Genomic DNA, 18745 nt, shown 5'->3' with positions numbered 1-18745 from the left:
TGCAATCCTCTTCACCCATTGAAATTGAACCTCCATCCCCCTAGTTAACTGTTTATCTTCCCTTCTTTCATTTGCATATTTCCACAGTCCATTGTCCTTTTGTAACCAGCTTTGAGTCTCCTTCAACAATTAGCCTATTAATACTCATCTCCTTTGTTTTTTGTAAACCTTCCATTAAAGCACATATCTCAGCTCTGAGAGAGTCCCCATTCCCAATGGGGCCTGAAAACAAAGAAATCACCTTTCCATTCTCATCTTTGAACACCCCACCAATACCCGAGGGCCCAGGATTACCTTCACTACTGCCATCAAAATTTAATTTTACACACCCTGGGCCTGGTGGAGACCATAATGGAGAGGCACCTGATGAGAGAGGAGCAGAATTTGCCACTTCCAGCCAGCTATTCAGTAGCATAACTATAGAGACATCAGCAAACATATCCAAAGACTTCAGATAGTGCACCACCCTAACCAATATTACCTCAATGGTACTTCTTTGTTCCTTTCCTTATTAGAAAAGGTCCTAGAGCTCCTCTCTTCCCATATAGTCCAACAAATAGCAGCCCTCACACACCTCCACATAACCTTACCCCTTTTCTTAGGCCAACTAAGGAAAGAGGTGGCAAACAAGCTTCGTATATATGGTGGAGGGGTCCACCTGCAACCAAATAAAGAAATAAGCCATTCCCATATATCAGAAACAAAAGGACAGGAAATTAGTAAGTGATAGGAGCTTTCACCATTAGCCTTGCAGAGGGTGCACCGATTTGGGGACAAGCACCAATTTGGCCTTTTCTTTTGGAGTAAATCACATGTGTTACATCTTTCCAGGAATGCCTCCCAACAAAAAGCTCCAATCCTTGGAGGGATTGGCCTACCCCATATTTCCTTAACTGGGAAAGACTGGATAGAATTGTTGGTCTGTTGTGCCAAGGACTTAAAGAAAGAAGCACAAGAAAAGGCCCCAGAGGGGCACAAAGTCCAAATTCTTCTATCCCTTTTTGAAAGGTCCAAAACCACCACATTCAAAATCTGAATTAAATCCACAACATTTCCCAATTCTGACTCCCTAAGGCCTCTCCTAAGACTCAAATCCCAATCATACCCAAAATTTGACTTAGAAGGGACCAAAAAATCAGACACACACTTGCCTTTGAAATGGGAGAGGGAGAATAAAGAGGGAAATTGGTCTTTCAGGGGTACATCCCCCACCCACAAATGTTCCCAAAATTTAACTTGATTCCAAGAGCAAAGATCATACCTGATGTATTGCAGAAACGAGGGAAGAATTGCATGTATGGATTTCCAAGGAGAGGCCATGCTAGTCCTTGCCACAAGCCTAGAGTCCTAGCCATCAACTGCCTGTCCATGAAGACTCAATATTACCTTGGTCCACATCTTATCCCTATCCCCTCCAGACCTCCACAACCATTTACCCAACAAGGCTTCATTTTTCTTCTAAATATTACCCAATTCCAAGCCACCCTCCTCTCTACACTTGGAGACTGTTAACAGCTGTTATTTTTTCCTATGTATAGTACCGCAGGGGTATTATTGTACTTTTACTCCTTTTTATTTTAGTTGCTGTCGCCCTAGTATATGTATTAAAAAAGCTGTGCCGCCAGCAGTATCTTTTTGCTCTCAGTTCTCTCTTCTCTCTTCTTTTCTCTTTTTCCATTATTATCTCCTGCATAACATGGTATCGGAGTGGGACTATCAGATCTGAAAGGAGAAGTCGAGTGAACAGTTTTTTTTTCTTCTTCGCACCAGATTTCCAGATCTGCTGCCCTCATCTGCTGTTCGGCTGATTGAAGATCTCACACATTGAAGTAACTTTTCTCTCTCTCTCTTACCTTTTTTTTTCTGGTCGTGTGCCAGGGCAGAACCTGTACTAGGTTTTCCGATTGGATGTGAGGTGATCAGCACCTCTTTCTTTCCTTTTTTGTGGGGTTGATTGATCCCTGTGAAACTGTAGGCCGTGAGGACCTTTTTGTGTGCTGCAACAACAACTTTTATGGTGAACTGTGGGTCAGAAAGTGACCAGTACCTCTCGTGTGCTGCAACAGCAGCTTTTATGGTGAACTGAAGGTCAGAAAGTGACCAGTACTTGCTGTAACAGTAGTCTTGTTGATGCATAGGTCAAGAGATGACCTGTATGCACTGTGGCAACACTTGTGTTGAGCTTGTAAGTCAAGGGATGACCTGTTAGTGCTGTTACAACAACTGTGTTTTTTCAAAAGGAGGTGTGTTTCTGAAGAATTTTTTTTTTTTTTGTTCCCCCTCAGTGTTGAATTTCTTTAAGGCTGTGTACCCCATTTAAGAGTTGTCTTTGAATTTGAAATCATGAGTGGTGAAGATTCTGTTACATCCGGTGTTTCCTCAATGCTGAATGGAATGAGTGGAGGTGTGGACCTATCCTTTCCCATGGCTGTTATTCCTCTTGATGGTTTAACTTATTTAGAGTGGTAAAGAGGGATCAAGCTGTACATCACTGCAAGGGGAAAGATAGGTTATATTAATGGGAGAATCAAAGAACCACATTCTGGGAGTGCTGAATAATGACAGATGGAACCAGGAAAACAGCATGGCCATGTCTTGGCTTTTAGTTGCTATGCAACCTCAAATAAGAAATAATTTTATGTGGGCTGAAATGGCAAATGAGATATGGGAACAAGCAAAATCAACATATTTGGAACTGCGACACTATGCAAAAATCTACTAGCTACAGCCAGAATCGTCTACTTGTAAACAGGGGGAGAGATGTCTATCTGTGTACTACTCAGACTAGACCTTTGTTTGGAAGGAGTTAGATCATTATCAGAGTGTGGACTGGAAGTGTGATGAAGATAAAAAATTGTACAAAAAACTCGTCTCCCAGTAGAGAGTGTTTGCTTTCTTACATGGTTTGAACCCTACATATGAATCTATCAGAGTCCAGATCCTAGGTAGCAAGGATCTTCCATTAGTTCAGGAAGTTTATGCTCTTGTACAATCAGAAGAAAGTAGAAAGGATTTGATGAATAGTTTTGGAGGAGATGTAGTTGTGTTGGCAGCGAAAGGGAGTGTTACTACCGGTGGGGGAAATACTTCTAAGAAGGGGGATCTTCAGAAAAAGATGGATGACAAGGACAAATTGTGGTGTACTCATTGCCAAAAACCCCGATACACCCAAGACACATGTTGGGATCTTCATGGGAAGCCGCAATGGGCTCAAGATCTGAATAAGAAGCAAGGTTCAGATATGAATAAAAAGTCAGGGCAGCAAGGTACAAGAAAACACACTATGGCAAACATGGCTACTCAAGAGAACCAACCCCCCGTTCATACTATGACTCAGACACATTCATCTGGATCTGACCCAAGGGAGGATATTATAAATTCCTTCCGTGACCATTTAGAGCTCTATGGTAGAGCAATTTGTCAGATGGATGCTCCTCCCTCAACTTCATTTGCGTCTACATCAGGTAACTCTGCCACAACTTTCCATGTTGCTTCTCATAACCCTGACACTCCTTGGATCATTGAATCTGGAGCGTCAAAACTGGTACGTCCTCTTACTTTCAAACCTATCACCTTCTTTCTGGAAGAGACAAGGTGAGACTAGCTGATGGATAATACACTACCATAGCTGGTCAAGGAACCATTTCTCTCCCTCTCGGCCTTACCCTCTCTGATGTCTTACATGTTCTGAAATTTCCCATTAATTTGTTCTTTGTTAGTAGTATTACTAATTCCTTAAACTGCTCAGTGACCTTTTTCCCTTCTTACTGTGTGATCCAGGATCTGGCCTCGGGGAGGACGATTGGTAGAGGATGTATGGTTGATGGACTTTACATGCTGGAGAATAAGGCTGGTCTTTAAGTCATAGAGTCTAAGAGTCAGTCCTATAAGAGTTAAGTTTATTTATGGCATTGTCGTCTTGGTCATTTATCTTTTGAGTCTTTGAAAGTGGTGTTTCCAGAATTGTTTAAGTTGGTGTCCGTTTCAGATTTCTCTTGTCAAACTTGTCAATTGAGTAAGTAGTGTAGAACTCATTTTCTTTCAAAAAATAATAAATCTGGATTTCCTTTTCACATTGTTCATTCTGATGTGTGGGGCCCTGTTACTTTACCAACTGAGAGTGGCTACAAGTATTTTATTACCATTATCGATGATTATTCTAGATATACATGGGTATATCCCATGCGGACTAGGGATGAAATACTAAAAATTATCCAAGATTTTCAGCGGATGGTCTTCACCCAATTTCAAACTGAAATCCAAATTTTTTAGTCAGATAAGAGTATTTTCATAGTGATCTCACGGAATTTTTTGCTTCATGTGGTTCACTTCACCGTAGCTCTTGTGCCCGAACACCACAACAAAATGGTGTTGCTAAAATAAAGAACTGATACCTCCTTGAAGTGGCCCGGGGTTTACTACTCCATATGAATGTCCCAAAACGCTTTTAGCTTGAGGCTGTCCTTTGTGCTACCTACCTCATCAACCATATGCCCTCTCGTTGGTTAGAGTGCAAAGCCCCACATCAGCTTCTCTTTCCTAAGGCCTCCCTTCTTCCCATTCCTCCTCGTGTGTTTGGTTGTCGTTGCTTTGTCCAAAATTTGCCACCCACTCGTGGAAAATTGGATCCTCGTGCTATTCCTTGCATATTCCTGGGGTACTCCTTCACTCAGAAGGGATACCGTTGTTTTGATCTTGTTTCTTGAAAATTCTATGTTTCCATGGATGTCTCCTTTTTTGAGAGTGAGCCTTTTTTCCCTGTTTCTCCTCAAGGGGAGAGTAGGAATGAGGAGAAACTGGTTCAGCTCCTTCCTCTTCCTGATCCTCCTCCTTTTCGTGTCTTCTTCCGTCGTCACAAAGGCCAACCAAATTCAAGAGCTGTGGAGAATCCAGAAGCTGTACCTCCAATGCCATTAAACTCTTCGGGGGCGGGTCATACTCACTCAGGTATCTTGGTTCCCATTGATGTCCCTGACCCCATTGCAATTGGTACCTCTGTTGCTAATGACCTTGACATTTCTATTGCTCACAGGAAAGGTGTTTAGATCGTGCACCACTAAACACCCCATTTCCCACTTTGTTTCTTATGAAAACATTTCACCCTCTTTTCGAGCCTTTCTCACATCCATTGACAGTGTCCCTATCCCTAAGAATGTGGCAGAAGCTCTTTCGGTACCTGAATGGACAGACGCTATGAAGGAAGAAATTAATGCCCTTCATAAAAATGGCACATGGGAACTTGTAGATCTTCCTAAGGGAAAGGATCTAGCTGGATGTAAATGGGTGTTCACAATCAAACATATGGCTGATGGCACGGTGGAGAGGTATAAAGCTCGTTTAATGGCAAAGGGGTTTACACAAGTGTACGGAGTTGATTATGTAGAGACTTTTGCACCCGTTGCCAAGATGAACTCCATTAGAGTTCTATTCTCTCTTGCTGCTAATCTTGACTGGGATCTACATTAGCTTGATATCAAGAATGCATTCTTGAATGGTGACCTTGAAGAGGAAGTTTACATGATACAACCCCTGGTTTTCATGCTCAAGGCAATGAACAAAAGGTGTGCAGGTTGAAGAAGTCTTTATACGAGCTGAAACAATCACCGAGAGCCTGGTTCAGCAGATTCCATGCAACGGTTCAGCAGAAAGAATACAAGCAATGTCAATCTGATCACACATTGTTTGTGAAAAGAGGAGAAGGTAAAATTACTGCTTTGATAGTATATGTTGATGATATAATTATCACTGGCGACTGGAAGGATGAAATCCAAAAGTTGAAGAGTTTTCTTGCCACACAGTTTGAAGTGAAGGATCTAGGTCCTCTAAGATACTTCCTAGGAATTGAAGTTGCCTACTCAAAAAGGGGTATCATCATTTACCAAAGGAAGTATATCCTAGATTTACTCCAGGATACAGGAAAAATGGGAGTGAAGCCAGTTGATTCCCCTATTGATCCTAACCATAAATTAGGTGACAACCAAGGTGAACCTATCGAGCATGGAAACAGTTTCAGAGACTTATAGGGAGATTGTTATATCTTTCTATGACGGCCAATCAACCATGTCATAAGCTTTCTCTAGATCAAACTTAACACAATCCCCTTCTTCTTGCTTCTCCTTGGATCCTCCACACACTCATTAGAAACAAAAATTTGGTCCACAATTTGGCTATTTCCCACAAATGCCCCTTGATTCTGTGATATTAGATCTGGAAGTACTTCTTTGATTCTTCTACAATACCTTAGCAATGATTTTGTACAAACTTATAGGTCTATATTCTCTCAGGTGACTTGCTCCCATTTTCTTTCGGACCAATGCAATAAAAGTTGAATTTACTCATGGATTTATCACCCCCCCTTCGATAAAATTCATTGAAAACTTTAAGGACAACCTGCTTCAATATCTCCCAACAATCTTGGTAAAAGGCCATAGTGAAACCATTAAACCATCCGGACCTGGTGCCTTAGATCTATCCATTGAGAATATTGCCTCCCTTATTTCCTCCACCTCAATTTTTCTTTCATGTCACTCCTTTGCCTCCTCAGAAAGTTTTGGCCAATCTAGACCTTCCAACCAGATCCTTTGATTCAGGGGCCTTCTATATATAGACTTAAAATGCTCCACAAAAGCCCTAGCAATCTCACCCTGTTGAGTAAGGGTCACCCCATCAAACTCCAATTTTGAGATCAAAATTTTCCTTTTTCTCCTGTTGGCCATTGCATGAAAGAATTTGGTATTTCTATCTCCCTCCACCCACTTATGCCTTGATTTTTGTCTCCAGCTAACTTCTTTAAATAGTATGTCCTCTAATTGCTTCCTCAGTTCCCATCTCTCTTCTTTATCCCTAACACCAAACGTGCCTTCATTTTCCTTTGCACAACTCCTCAATTTGATTCATCAGAACCTGTTTCCTTTCCTTAATCCTACTAAAATGAATGGTATTCCATTCCTTAATTTTTTCTTTCAGCTCCTTCAATTTCCAATGAAATTTCATACCCTCCCAATTGGCCCTTGGGGCAGTTCCGTTCCACCAATCCTTAACTAGTTCCTTAAAACCTAGGTGGAACAACCACATATTCTCAAATCTGAAAGGTGATGACCCTCTATTGCCAATATTCCCCCTCATTAAAACAATGGGCCAATGATCTGGTTACCCTAGGCAGGGTTCTAGAAGTAACTGCCCCCAAGTGCTCCTCCCAATCTGTTGTGAATAAGAATCTATCCAACTTCGAACAGATAGGATTTGCCTATAGTTCAAAGCAATTAATAAAACTATTAAACCTCCTCATACTTGTGTTTCCCCCACCCTTACCACTGTTTGTCTCCTCCACAAATCTTATGACATTGAAGTCCCCACCTAAGCACCATGGTCCTTCCCACAATCCTCTTATGTCTTCCAATTCCTCCCACAGCTCTTTTCTTTCTCGATATCTAGTTGGGCCTTATGTATGGTCAACATCCACTCAAACCCATCTGCCCTTTGTCTAAACTTGAGGGACATAGTAAACCTCCCAATCAACTCTTCCATCCCTTCTAAACTTTCTTCTTTCCAAATTGTCACTATTCCCCCTTAACTACCCCAAGCAAGGCTCATTGCCCAATTTATTCCCCTTGCCTTCCATACAGATCTTGCCCATCTCCCATCAAATTCCATTAATTTTGACTCCTGAATCAGCACTATATCTGGGTCCTCTCTGTTTATCACTTCCTTCATCAATGGCTTTTTCCTTCTACCACCAAACCCCCAACATTCCAGCTTAAAATCTTCATTTCCACTTCTTTTTTTACCCCTTTCTTCTACCCTTTTAGTTAGTCCCCCTCCTCCCCTTTCTCTCACTAAATTCTTTATCTTCCTCAACATCTTTCTTTGCCTCTCAGCCTCACTCAATTTTCTCTTTTTAATCTTGCCATCCTCCTTTCAATTCCTAAAAAAGCCCTTCAAATCATCCGGCTTCTTTACTTTACAGCCTAATTGCTCTGCCAAGTCTGTATTCAACACTTTCTGCTCACTTCCATTGGCACCTATCTTCTCTATTAAATTCTCAGATTTCTGTTCTCCTGCTTTATCCCCACTCTTACTTCCCTGAATGGATTAAAAATGATGTTACTGCATGGATCGGGATTAAAAATTCTCCCATTTTCATCTATTAAATATTATTCAAGTACTTGGAAAGTCTGTTTTAAATTGTCAAGTAGCAAAACTCCTACCTCTGTAATTTTTCTCAGATTCTTTCAGTTCCTCCAAGAATCTTTCTATTAACTTCCAAATCCTTTCCCCCACTTCCTTCTCTCCCTCTACACATTTTCTTTTCTCCAAACTCTGCACCCCAGGGTTTTCTTGAGCTTGTGACAATACGGCTGGCTGAGAATCTGGAACACAGGAAGCAGACAGAAGAATAAGATTAGTACTAGACTTAATATGCACTGCCATACCTTGGTTTGACTCCGAGACGGGATCCGCAGAGGAGCAGGGGAACCTATCGCATTTACTACACTTGGAAACTGAGGATTGCAAGTTTCCTTAGTTGAAGCTAACTGTTGGGATACATTTCCTGTCAAAGGCTTATCTTTCGATAAACTCCTTAGGCTCTGTAGCTCATCCCTGTTTTGGTCGTCTCTGCTTGGTTCACGAGAAGCGCCTACCTGCTCACCAAAAATCTGCCCAATGTTCATTACATGGTCAGGTTTATCTTTACTCGACTCCAGCTTATCCCCCCGTGAACCAAAACATACTCCACATTATTTACTCCCTTCACCAACTTAGATGGATGCATACAAGGGGTTACTCTTCCCTTGATTTACTCAGTGTCAAAAAGGAGAGTAGTGTCAAGCAAGTCTTCCTCGCTTGCAACCACTACAGTTTTATCGTTCAATCTGCCCACAACAAAATCATTTGTCGAGTCTCCCTCCTCATCAGAAGTTTCGCAGTCAATCCATCCATCATCTTCCACATCCATGTCTTCCAGTTGTTCCCTAGAGTATCTTGGATTGGGGCGACCCGTAATATTCTTCCCCAATACCTGTTCATTGTAGGGGGGGCCGAGGCATCCATTGGCAGATTTCTTTTTTGGAGTTCTTCGATTCTTGAGCAGAACCAGTTCTCTTTGGGGACGATGATAGACCCCAACAACCATCTGCAATCTTCGCCCCTAAATTATCCCTCACGTGGTGGCCATTAATTGAGTCACATGCACCCTCCCCCTGGTTCGACCCAGAGGCTCGAATATCCTGGGCCCGGTTTAAACTCGTAATGTTTTTATGCTGACCCGCATCAGCCCCGACCTCCTGGCCACGTCAGCGTATGATGGTCCGACCACCTGACTTTTAAACTTAATATTTTTTGAATTCTTTTCTTTTCCAAGGTGGCCCCCCAATACTTCCTTGGGAGTTGGGACCCGACTATTCCTCTTCCCAGAAAAGTTCTTCCTTTTCCTTTCCTTCTCCTCCCACAATATTTCTGCCACGTGTGCTTCCGTCCTCCATGTCACCTTCGTCTTCCTTCTTCGAACAACTCCTTCACAAGGACGCTTCCACTTCCGTCAGTACCCAAATCTTCCTCCATAGTTACTCCGAGAAGATAGTCACCAAGCGGGGCACCTCCTCCGGCTTGATCCCACGGATTCTTACTTTGATCGCCATCATGTCACTGAAGCTGCAGTCCTCCATCAAGCCACCCAACGTGTGGACTATTTTCTCTACTGTCGACTTATTCCAGAAGTTGAACGGCACCCCAACAAGCTTAATGTTGAAACATCCTCCTGTAATATCTTTCTCATTACAATACATACACCATTCTTCGATGACTATCAACCCTTCCTGGGTTTCGATAGAAGAAAGTTCTATCTTTGCCTCCCCTGATCGAGAATGGCTCTGTTTTCGCTAAACGGAACCACAATAACAGGTTTTTTAATGCTAAAATTCTTCACCAATTCCTCTGCAACGAGCTGCCAGTCATTAATCTTTTTTCCATCTATCAACACAAATCTGTTCTTCAATTTCTGTTTATCTACTTCCAACTCCAACTTAATTTAACAGAGCAAGCAACTGACTCTGTTCCTCCACTGCCTTCTGAGTAATTTGCTCTCCCTTGCCTACCATAACACTCTCACTCTCCCCCAACTCTGCTTTCTCCGTTAAAGTCTTTTGCTGAGCCTTTTTAATTATCTCCGTCAATACCAGGTATTCCTGTAGCTTTTCTGCAAAACACTTCCAACCTGTCTTCCTATTTCCTTCTGGGATACACACAAACCTCCTATTGCCTTCCCCAAGACATTCTGTTATCACTGTAAACCACCCCTTTCTGTTGTTTCTTAGTTCAGCTATAAAGTTCTTCCTTTCCATATTCAGCTGACCTTTCCGTCCAACTTCTTTCTTGCTGTAAATAACTCCATCCACAAAACCCTTCACCCAAATCACTGCGTCTCTGTAAATATAAATAGTTGTTTTTTTCTCTTCCCTGATCTTCAGGCACACCTGTCCCTTGTTTCTACAAGCTTCAAACACATACTTTTTGGCTTCGAACTCCAGCTCTCTTCTCCATGTTGCAGCCGGCTTGAACTCCATAGCTGCGTATCCTATCTCCGTCAGTGTTCTTCTAGAGGTTCCAGGTTCTTCACAAGGTATCCAGTTAACGAGGACTCCTCAAATTTCGGATCTCCAATCATCACTCTTCATCGTCTATAAACAAGCACGAGGGAAAAGGAGCCCTAAAACGCCATTAATAGAATCCAGAATTTTACAGTGAAAACAGCAGGAATATATCATGGAACGACCGAAAGAAGTTTTCTATAGAGATTCGCTGTCAGCCCTGATAGTGGTCGGGTTTTCTTGTGTTATTTCTTCTCTCCTGGGAAGACGCTTGCCATTATCACCAGAAATCAATAAATAAAATGGCAAAAAAAAAAAAGGCAAAAATGCCTTTTAGACCCCAAGAAATCATGTAAGTTAACCCCAATCAGCTAACTGCCATGTAACATCCTCATGCCAAAAGATAACCCTTTGTACCATCTTTTTGGAAATAGATAAAAAAGAAGCATGTCCTTGTTTTCCACATTTTTTTGGATTCCCCCAACTCATATTCTTTATCAATAGCCTCCACCAAGTTAATTCTTCAATGTGGGTAGGTATAAGAAGCATGTCCTTGTTTTCCACATGCGAAACAATGGAAATTGCTGAACCTTGTTGTTTCTTTCTCTTCTTACACGAAGTCCAATAGGATTTCTAATAGTTGTCCGACCCAGACTGTTAACTCTTAACATTTTTTACACTTGTTTGTTCACTCTAAACACCTCTAGTAACACTTGTATTGTGTTATTGCTGTGAGCTTGCATGTTTAGGATGGGGCACCCTTGCATCATAATGCAATACTACTCACTTCTCAGCCATCAAGGCATATTGTTGAGCATCTTCAAGACTAAATAGCTCACTACTGCCATCTCATCCCTAATGGACTGGCTAAGTCCCATGAGATAACAAAGCTATTAGTTACTCTTTGTTCTCATTAGGATCAACCCCAATGTAGAGATTATTAAACTTTGATGTGTATTCTTATACTGTCATTCCCTTTTTCCTCAAGCAATGGAATTTCTCATACAACTTCATGGTGTAATTAGTTGGTAAAAATTGATTACTCGTCTTTTCCTTAATATTGTTCCTATGTGCTGAGTTTTGGTATCCCTAGATGAGATTGTTTCTCCTCAACTTACTTCCACCTTTAAAGTTCAGAGCCTTTCGATTTTATCTTTACAAACAACACCTTTTGTTCCTTGGGCATTGGCTTCCACTCAAAATAGTTGTCCTTGCTGGCTTTTCAATCCAAATAGTCTTCTACATGCATCTTCCCATGGAAATCAACAACTTCTATCTTGATCCTACCACTATTGAGGTTTAAAGGATGTACCAACCTTTCTTCCAATCCACCCTGTTCAATCCCTCTTCCATTGTTAGGGTTGCGGAAAGGATTCTCCTCCTCAACCTCAATTTCATCCTTAAGACTACATTTCGTTGTGTCTTGCGGTTAACTTCTGGAATCTCCATACGGATTCCACTCACTCTGCTTGCACAGCTGCAACAAATCTTCAATCATACATCTCATTTTCAACATTTCACCTTGTCGAACTTGGTCCATAACCAACTGTTAAGCTAGGTACATGTGGGCCCCACATGCTCCTGCATTATCCAAGTAGTGATTTTTTTCTTAGCAATGTACAATATCTAAATGTGGAGCATTGGTCATATACAAAGCCAGCCTAATCAACATTAGTTTATGCCTCTAAATGTAAACAACTATGATAAAAAAAGAGCAATCTTCTCCCAGGAGAGATCTTTAGATATCTAAGATTCCTCTCAGAAAATGGGGAACTCTGCAAAACCTATTTCATTGTGTTTTTTTCTTGTATCTTTTTTTGTTTTCAGATTTGGCAATTTTGGATCTGGTAAGTTAATCCATTTTTTACAAATAGTATGTTGGCAATCTGTATTCTATAGCTTGTCTAACAACAATTATCTTTGTCTATTTTCTTACACTTCATGTTCTAGATTCCCTTTTTTTGTAGGCGGCCTAAACTTGAAGGTGATAACTGGTGGAGAGGACATGCGGCAGCCTTTTTGAAAAATGCTAATATACCACCAGAATCACTTAGGAAAGGGCGTGTTAGTCAGGTGAGGCTTGTTCTCATGAAATTTTGTATTTTGCTTAAACAAATGCTTTCAACATTAGCCATCTGTGCCATATTGTTGCCTCGGTTGCTACCCAAATCTTGTATGTAGGATAGATTTTCTTGTGGATTGGCCACAAATTGCGATGTACAGTTAATTCTATCTCTGCAATTCATGTACATTGGACCCTTCTCTTGGTAAAACTTGCAATTTAAGTTTCAGTTTACTAATTAGAAAAAAAAGCTATAAAAGCAGGTTGTTTTTTTCCATATTACAGGGAGGTTGTTGACCAAAGACTTTCCATGTGGGGGCACAACTTGAATTTGCCCAAGTTAACATTTTACACCACTTTGGGCTCAGGTCTACGGGCTCAATCTGAGCTCATTTAACTTGCACCCCTAGTGTTTTGAAAGCGCAAGGCACAAAAAAAGCACAAGGGCCATTTTGCACCCAAGGTGTGAGACACATGCCTTTTTGTAGCAAGACACAAAAAATGCTAAAAAGGTAAAAAATATATAAAAAAGATTCAAAAAACGCAAAATATTAAAAATATTAAACACAACATTAATTTAAAATATAAACTTAAAATTTTAAAATAAATGTTTTAAAAAACCTATAATCTCAAATTAAAATACATAAATATAACATGTAAAACCAGTGTTTAGGAAGCTAGAACAAACCAATTGGTCAAACCGATTGAACCATGACTTGAGGCCCTGGCCAATTTAGTTACACCCCAAGAACTGTAATTGCTAAAAATCCGATGAAAATCGGCTAACCGACTGGTTTAACCGAAAAACTGATGAACCAATCCCGGTTTTATGAAGCTGCTCGGGTCTTTAAATAATTGAAATTTTAAAACATGTGTGACAAAACTTGAACCCATGACCACTTATTTTCATGTATTACATAATTACCACTAGTACACCTCTTTATTTGTGTTAATTACTTACTCTTTATTGTATATATTACTTTATTACACACATTTTAAAGAAAGTGTAAATTAAGAGACTTGAACCTGGTCATTTGCTTCAAAAATTAAGAAACTTGCCATCCATCCACCATATTTAATCATAGTAAAAGTTGCAAAATATATTATATTTAGTATTTATATGACCCGTAGTATATATACATATATGCCATGTCATCATGGTTCAACCCTGGTTGAACTTCTGACCAGTTAACCTCAGCCTTTTCCAGTTCTATGCCCAGTCCGGTTCTCTGAACATTGTGTAAAACATATTTAAAATGAAAAGAAGATTATGGATGCATTTAGGGAGTTTGGGTAGAAAAGAAAATTGAAAGACGTGCAAATGCTACTTTCATATATTTAATCCTAAAGGTGGAAGGGGTGAGGGATTTCAGACCTATTACCCTGATTTCGTTTCCTTATAAGATAATTGTTAAGATGCTATCTATTAAGAGGGTCTTGCATTTGATGGTGGGGCCAGCACAAATGAATTTTGTAGAAGGGATGCAAATCTTTGATGATAGTGTGTGGATGCAAGAATTCAAAGTGGGAAAGTAGGAATTATTTGCAAAATTGATATGGAGAAGGCATATGGTCATGTAGAATGGAGTGTTTTGGAAGAAGTGCTGAGTAGAATGGGCTATAGTGAAAAGTTGAGGAGTTGAATGTTTGCATACATCTATCGGTTTCATTCTCAGTGTTGGTGAATGGAGTGTCTACAAAGCTTTTTGATTCATCTAGAGGTTTGAGACAAGGAGACCCTTTGTCTCAAATGCTCTTTGTTTTAGTGGTAGAGGTGCTCAGCAAATTGATTCACAAAGGGGTGGTGGTGGTGGGGATATTGAATGGATTTAGAGTTTGAAAGGGAAGGGGTCACCATATCATATTTGTAGTATGCAGATGTGACATTATTTTTTTTAATGATTCAATTCAAAAAGTTCTAAAGTTAAGGGCAATTTTGAAGTGTTTTGAGATGTTGGCTGGTTTGAAAATTAATTTGAGTAAGTGTGTGGTGATGTTATAACCTGAGAATAAAATGAGAAAAGAGAGGAAAAGAAGGGGAAATATGTGGAGAAAGCTGTCTTGTACAGTAGAGAACAATAAGCAAGTGAAAAAGAGAGAAAAAGTTCTCAAGGAAGAATATACAAACCATATTCTTCTCCTTGTTTACCTGCTTTGTAATTCAAAACTTTAGAACATGCAAAAGTACATAAATGCCCCTGTTAAGTGTTTTTTAACAGGGGAAAATACAAAGCTATGTCTAGGGACAAAAATGCCCCTTATGGGCATGCATTTCAACACTCCCTCTCAAGCTGGAGCATATATATCATAGAGCTCCAGCTTGTTACAAATAAAATTCATCCTGGTACCACACAAGCTCTTGGTAAACAAATCTGCTAGCTGATCTTCTGACTTGACATAAGGAGTACCAACATCACCATTTGTTACTTTTTCTCTTACAAAATGACAATCAACTTCTATATGCTTGGTCATGTCATGGAAGACTGGATTGTAAGCAATATAAGTAGCAGCCTGATTATCACAGAACAACTTGATAGGCTTCCCTATAGGAATACTTATCTCTTGAAGTAGATGTTTCAGCCATATCAACTCACAGGTTGTGTGGGCTATTGCTCTATACTCGGCCTCAACACTACCCCTAGCAACTACACTTTACTTCTTACTTTTCCAAGTGATGAGGTTGCCACACAAAAAGGTACAGTACCTTGTAGTAGATTTATTGTCCATCAAGGAACATGCCCAATCTGCATCTGAATATCCTTATAAGGTTAACTCTCTTCCTTTCTTGTATAGTAATCCCCAGCCTTGAGCAACTTTCAGATATCTCAACTCTCTTATAACACCTTCCCAATAAATGACTAGGATTCTGCATGACCTGACTCAAAACCCCCACACTGAAGGAGATATCCAGACATGTGATGGTCAGATAAATCAATTTGCCAACTAATCTCCTGTACCTTCCAGATTGAATGACTCCCCCTGACTATCAGTCATTTTCACATTAGGATCCATAAGGGTCTCAACTGGTTTGGCCCCTAGAAGACCTGTCTCATCTTTCTCTGTTGGCCAGATTTTGATTGCAATAGAAAGGAAGTCCAACCACTTGAACAATGACACCATCTTCCGCACATAGCATCTTTGCATTGGACAAAGGAGACCAGCTTGAGACCAAGATATTGCCATATTTCGACTGTAGATTTACAGCACCCATCTCCAACTAATCTTCAACCAGGTCAATAAGAGATTTTCCTTTTTCGTCTTTTAAATGGTGTGAATGTCATAGTCCCCATAAGCTTTAACCCTTGACTTACCACATCTTCCATCTTCTTCCAGTCCTGAACCTCCTCACTTCATGTACCAGCATCTTATTCCAATCCTTCTTTCCTTCCTGAACATCAATTTACCTTTCCCAACCCTTCTTGCTACAGATATGGTCTTTCCTGAATCCTCCTCTTGATGCCTCAGCATCCTTGACTTTTTGTATTAGGTTCATCCAAGTACGTAGTAAAACCCTTTATTATATTAAAGATTAAACCCCCTCCATGCACATTCTCTTCTTCAAGGAAAACATACCACTTGTTTTCTTCCTTCATCAAAAAAACTCAAACAGAGCAATGAAGTTATCTCTACCATTCTTCCTTCAGCCTCTTTAAAACTCTTCTAGTCCTTTCTCTTATCCTTGTGCATAGCTTCAACAACAAAGTTCTTAAACCAGACAACAGTTTCATCTCCTACCAAAAATACCCATGCTTTCTTCAGCTTCCTAATCTTCAAAGATACCTTTCCACCAACTCTGAACTCTTCAAATAAAAGACTTTTACTTCAAACTTCACGCATCGCTTCCTCATGTTAAGGATTGAGGATGAAAAAGACTTGAAATATGAGAATCTTCATGAAAAGACACAATCAAGAGCTGCTCTCATTGAAAACATGTTCAGGAGTTGGCAATATCTCAAGAGTGAATCAAGGCAATGCCTAGGTGGGGTGCCTATCCGCTTTTGTTGACCCAAATGGCTAAACTACCCCATTATGTTTTAGAGCACAGGGTCATTATCTAAAATTTTATAATTCCTAATTTATTAATAAATAATTTGAATGATCTTATTTCGTGACTTTAAGAATATCAACTCATTTCCAATTTTTTTGTCAACAACCTCAAATGAATCCATTTTAATTTAGAATGTTGTACATTTGAATGCTACGCAAAATTGCTGAAATAAATCATTTTCATGCAGCATCCAGTATGTATGACTTTTTATTTTGATCTTATGCTATAAGTATTGCTTAATTATTTTGCGTAGTAATGATTCATGTATACTAGACTTAAGTAACTGATGGCATACCAGCCTTCATAACTTCCTTTAGTTTTTCTACACAATACCCCTTTTGCCTTCAAATAATATGATCATTCTACCTTCACTGATCAGATCATGATGGCTTTTACAAACTTCCTATTTTTTAACTCAATCTTTTCCTTTTCAAGGCCGACTAATTGGAAATTTACTTTTTTTATTTGTATATTGCTGTCTTGGGTTCTAGTGCTTGATTTCTTCCTATTAGAAGTTACGTTCCTGATTTTATCCATTAAATTCATATGATTTAGTTAAAAGTCAATTTTTATTTGAAAGCAATGGCCTTATTATATTTTTATTGCGTACTTTGATTTATTAGTAATTGTCCATTTTCTCTTTCCATTCTCATCAATTTCAGGTAGATCATTGTTTCATTCCTTTGATTGTTTATAAGATATTATAGATTTTGTTTAATTTATAGACTTTTGAAATTCCTTACTATTGAATCAGTTGAGAGTTTATTCTGTTTGTTTTCTGAGATCTGTCATCAATTTTCATCTTCTAACTTATAAGAGATGAATTTTGACGTGTTAGTTTCTCCATATTAGAATATTTCTTTTATATTTTCTTTTATCAGGCAAAGCGTGAAGCTGCATACTTTGTCGTGGTTCTGCATCATTTGAAATCAGTAGTGATTGCTGTACGTGGAACTGAGACTCCCGAAGACCTTATAACTGATGGGTTATGCAGAGAATGCTCTCTTTCAGAGGAAGATTTGGATGGACTGATTAAGTCTCTCTCTCTCTCTCTCTCTACTGTGCATGTCTTTGCATCACTTTTTCTGATCATGATTAACTAAGCTTAGATGTATATTTCTTTAGGTTCAAGAGAACTAACATCTATTCTATATTTTTTATGGGCCGAGATATGTGATTTGTATATTATTTCAGAAAGTTGTTGTTCAAAAGTGATAATAATGTGGGACTGGTATTGAAGTAATGTTTAGATGAATTAGGGTATGAAGGAATTACAAGGTTTTTATTTGGATGTGTTAGAAGAGGTGTAGGTGATTTTTATGAAGGGAAATAGCTAATGTTTAAGGAACAATAATCCTTTTCTACTAATAGCTTTAAGATATCTCTAAGTTCTTTCTATTGTTTCAAGGTATGGATCATAGGGAGCATGTTACATTGGCCGTTAAATTGTTAGTACATACAAAATATGAGGTATTGTCAAAGACAAATATAATCTATTAGTTCACTAGTCTCTAAAACTCTATATCGTTTAATGGATCTCCATTATAGGAGTTTTTCTTATGATTTGTATAATTGGGGAATTAACTGATCCAGCCCCAGTTTTCTTGTCTTCTGTAGAAGATCTAGTATATAATTCTTTTAAGAGATGAAGAACCCCTTTCTTGACTAGGCCACCTCAATGTCTATGAAGTATTTCAACAGCTAGAAACTGTTTGAGTTTCTGAATCTCTTCTTTAAAATTTCCAGTGAGGAGAGTATCAGCTACATACACAACCAGAGCTGTATTAGTTAAGCCAGGTTTGAAGTGATTACTTTATTCCATATATAATGTATTACTTTGTTCAATAGGCATACCTTCTCTGACTTGTTTGTTGATTTGATACTAGAGGAAATAACATTTGAACTTCTTATAGGTCACTATGAAAAAGCACATTCTTCATGTTGTATTGGATTATGGACAATATTAATAGCAGCCTAGTTGTCACAATACAACGTCATAGGCATTTCATACTCAATACCTAACTCTTCAAGAAGGGATCGCAGCCATAC

The 18745-nt window shown here is 39.4% G+C and overlaps 1 protein-coding gene across 2 annotated transcripts in view; it reads left to right on the top strand.

The window, feature by feature from the left end:
* The window catches only part of LOC148873175 (lipase class 3 family protein), a 90481-nt gene that overhangs the window by 21038 nt on the left and 50698 nt on the right, over positions 1 to 18745 (top strand). For both annotated transcript variants that reach the window (XM_088960240.1, XM_088960241.1), the window contains 2 exons: positions 12554 to 12659; positions 17578 to 17732. In XM_088960240.1, the coding sequence (XP_088816366.1) occupies positions 12554 to 12659; positions 17578 to 17732 (261 nt within the window). The remainder of the gene's footprint in view (positions 1 to 12553; positions 12660 to 17577; positions 17733 to 18745) is intronic.

The sequence above is a fragment of the Nelumbo lutea genome, chromosome 1 (genome assembly GCF_056320005.1).
Source record: "Nelumbo lutea isolate HS-2025 chromosome 1, American lotus-T2T, whole genome shotgun sequence".
NCBI lineage: Eukaryota > Viridiplantae > Streptophyta > Magnoliopsida > Proteales > Nelumbonaceae > Nelumbo > Nelumbo lutea.
This window is presented reverse-complemented; position numbering and strand designations above follow the sequence as displayed.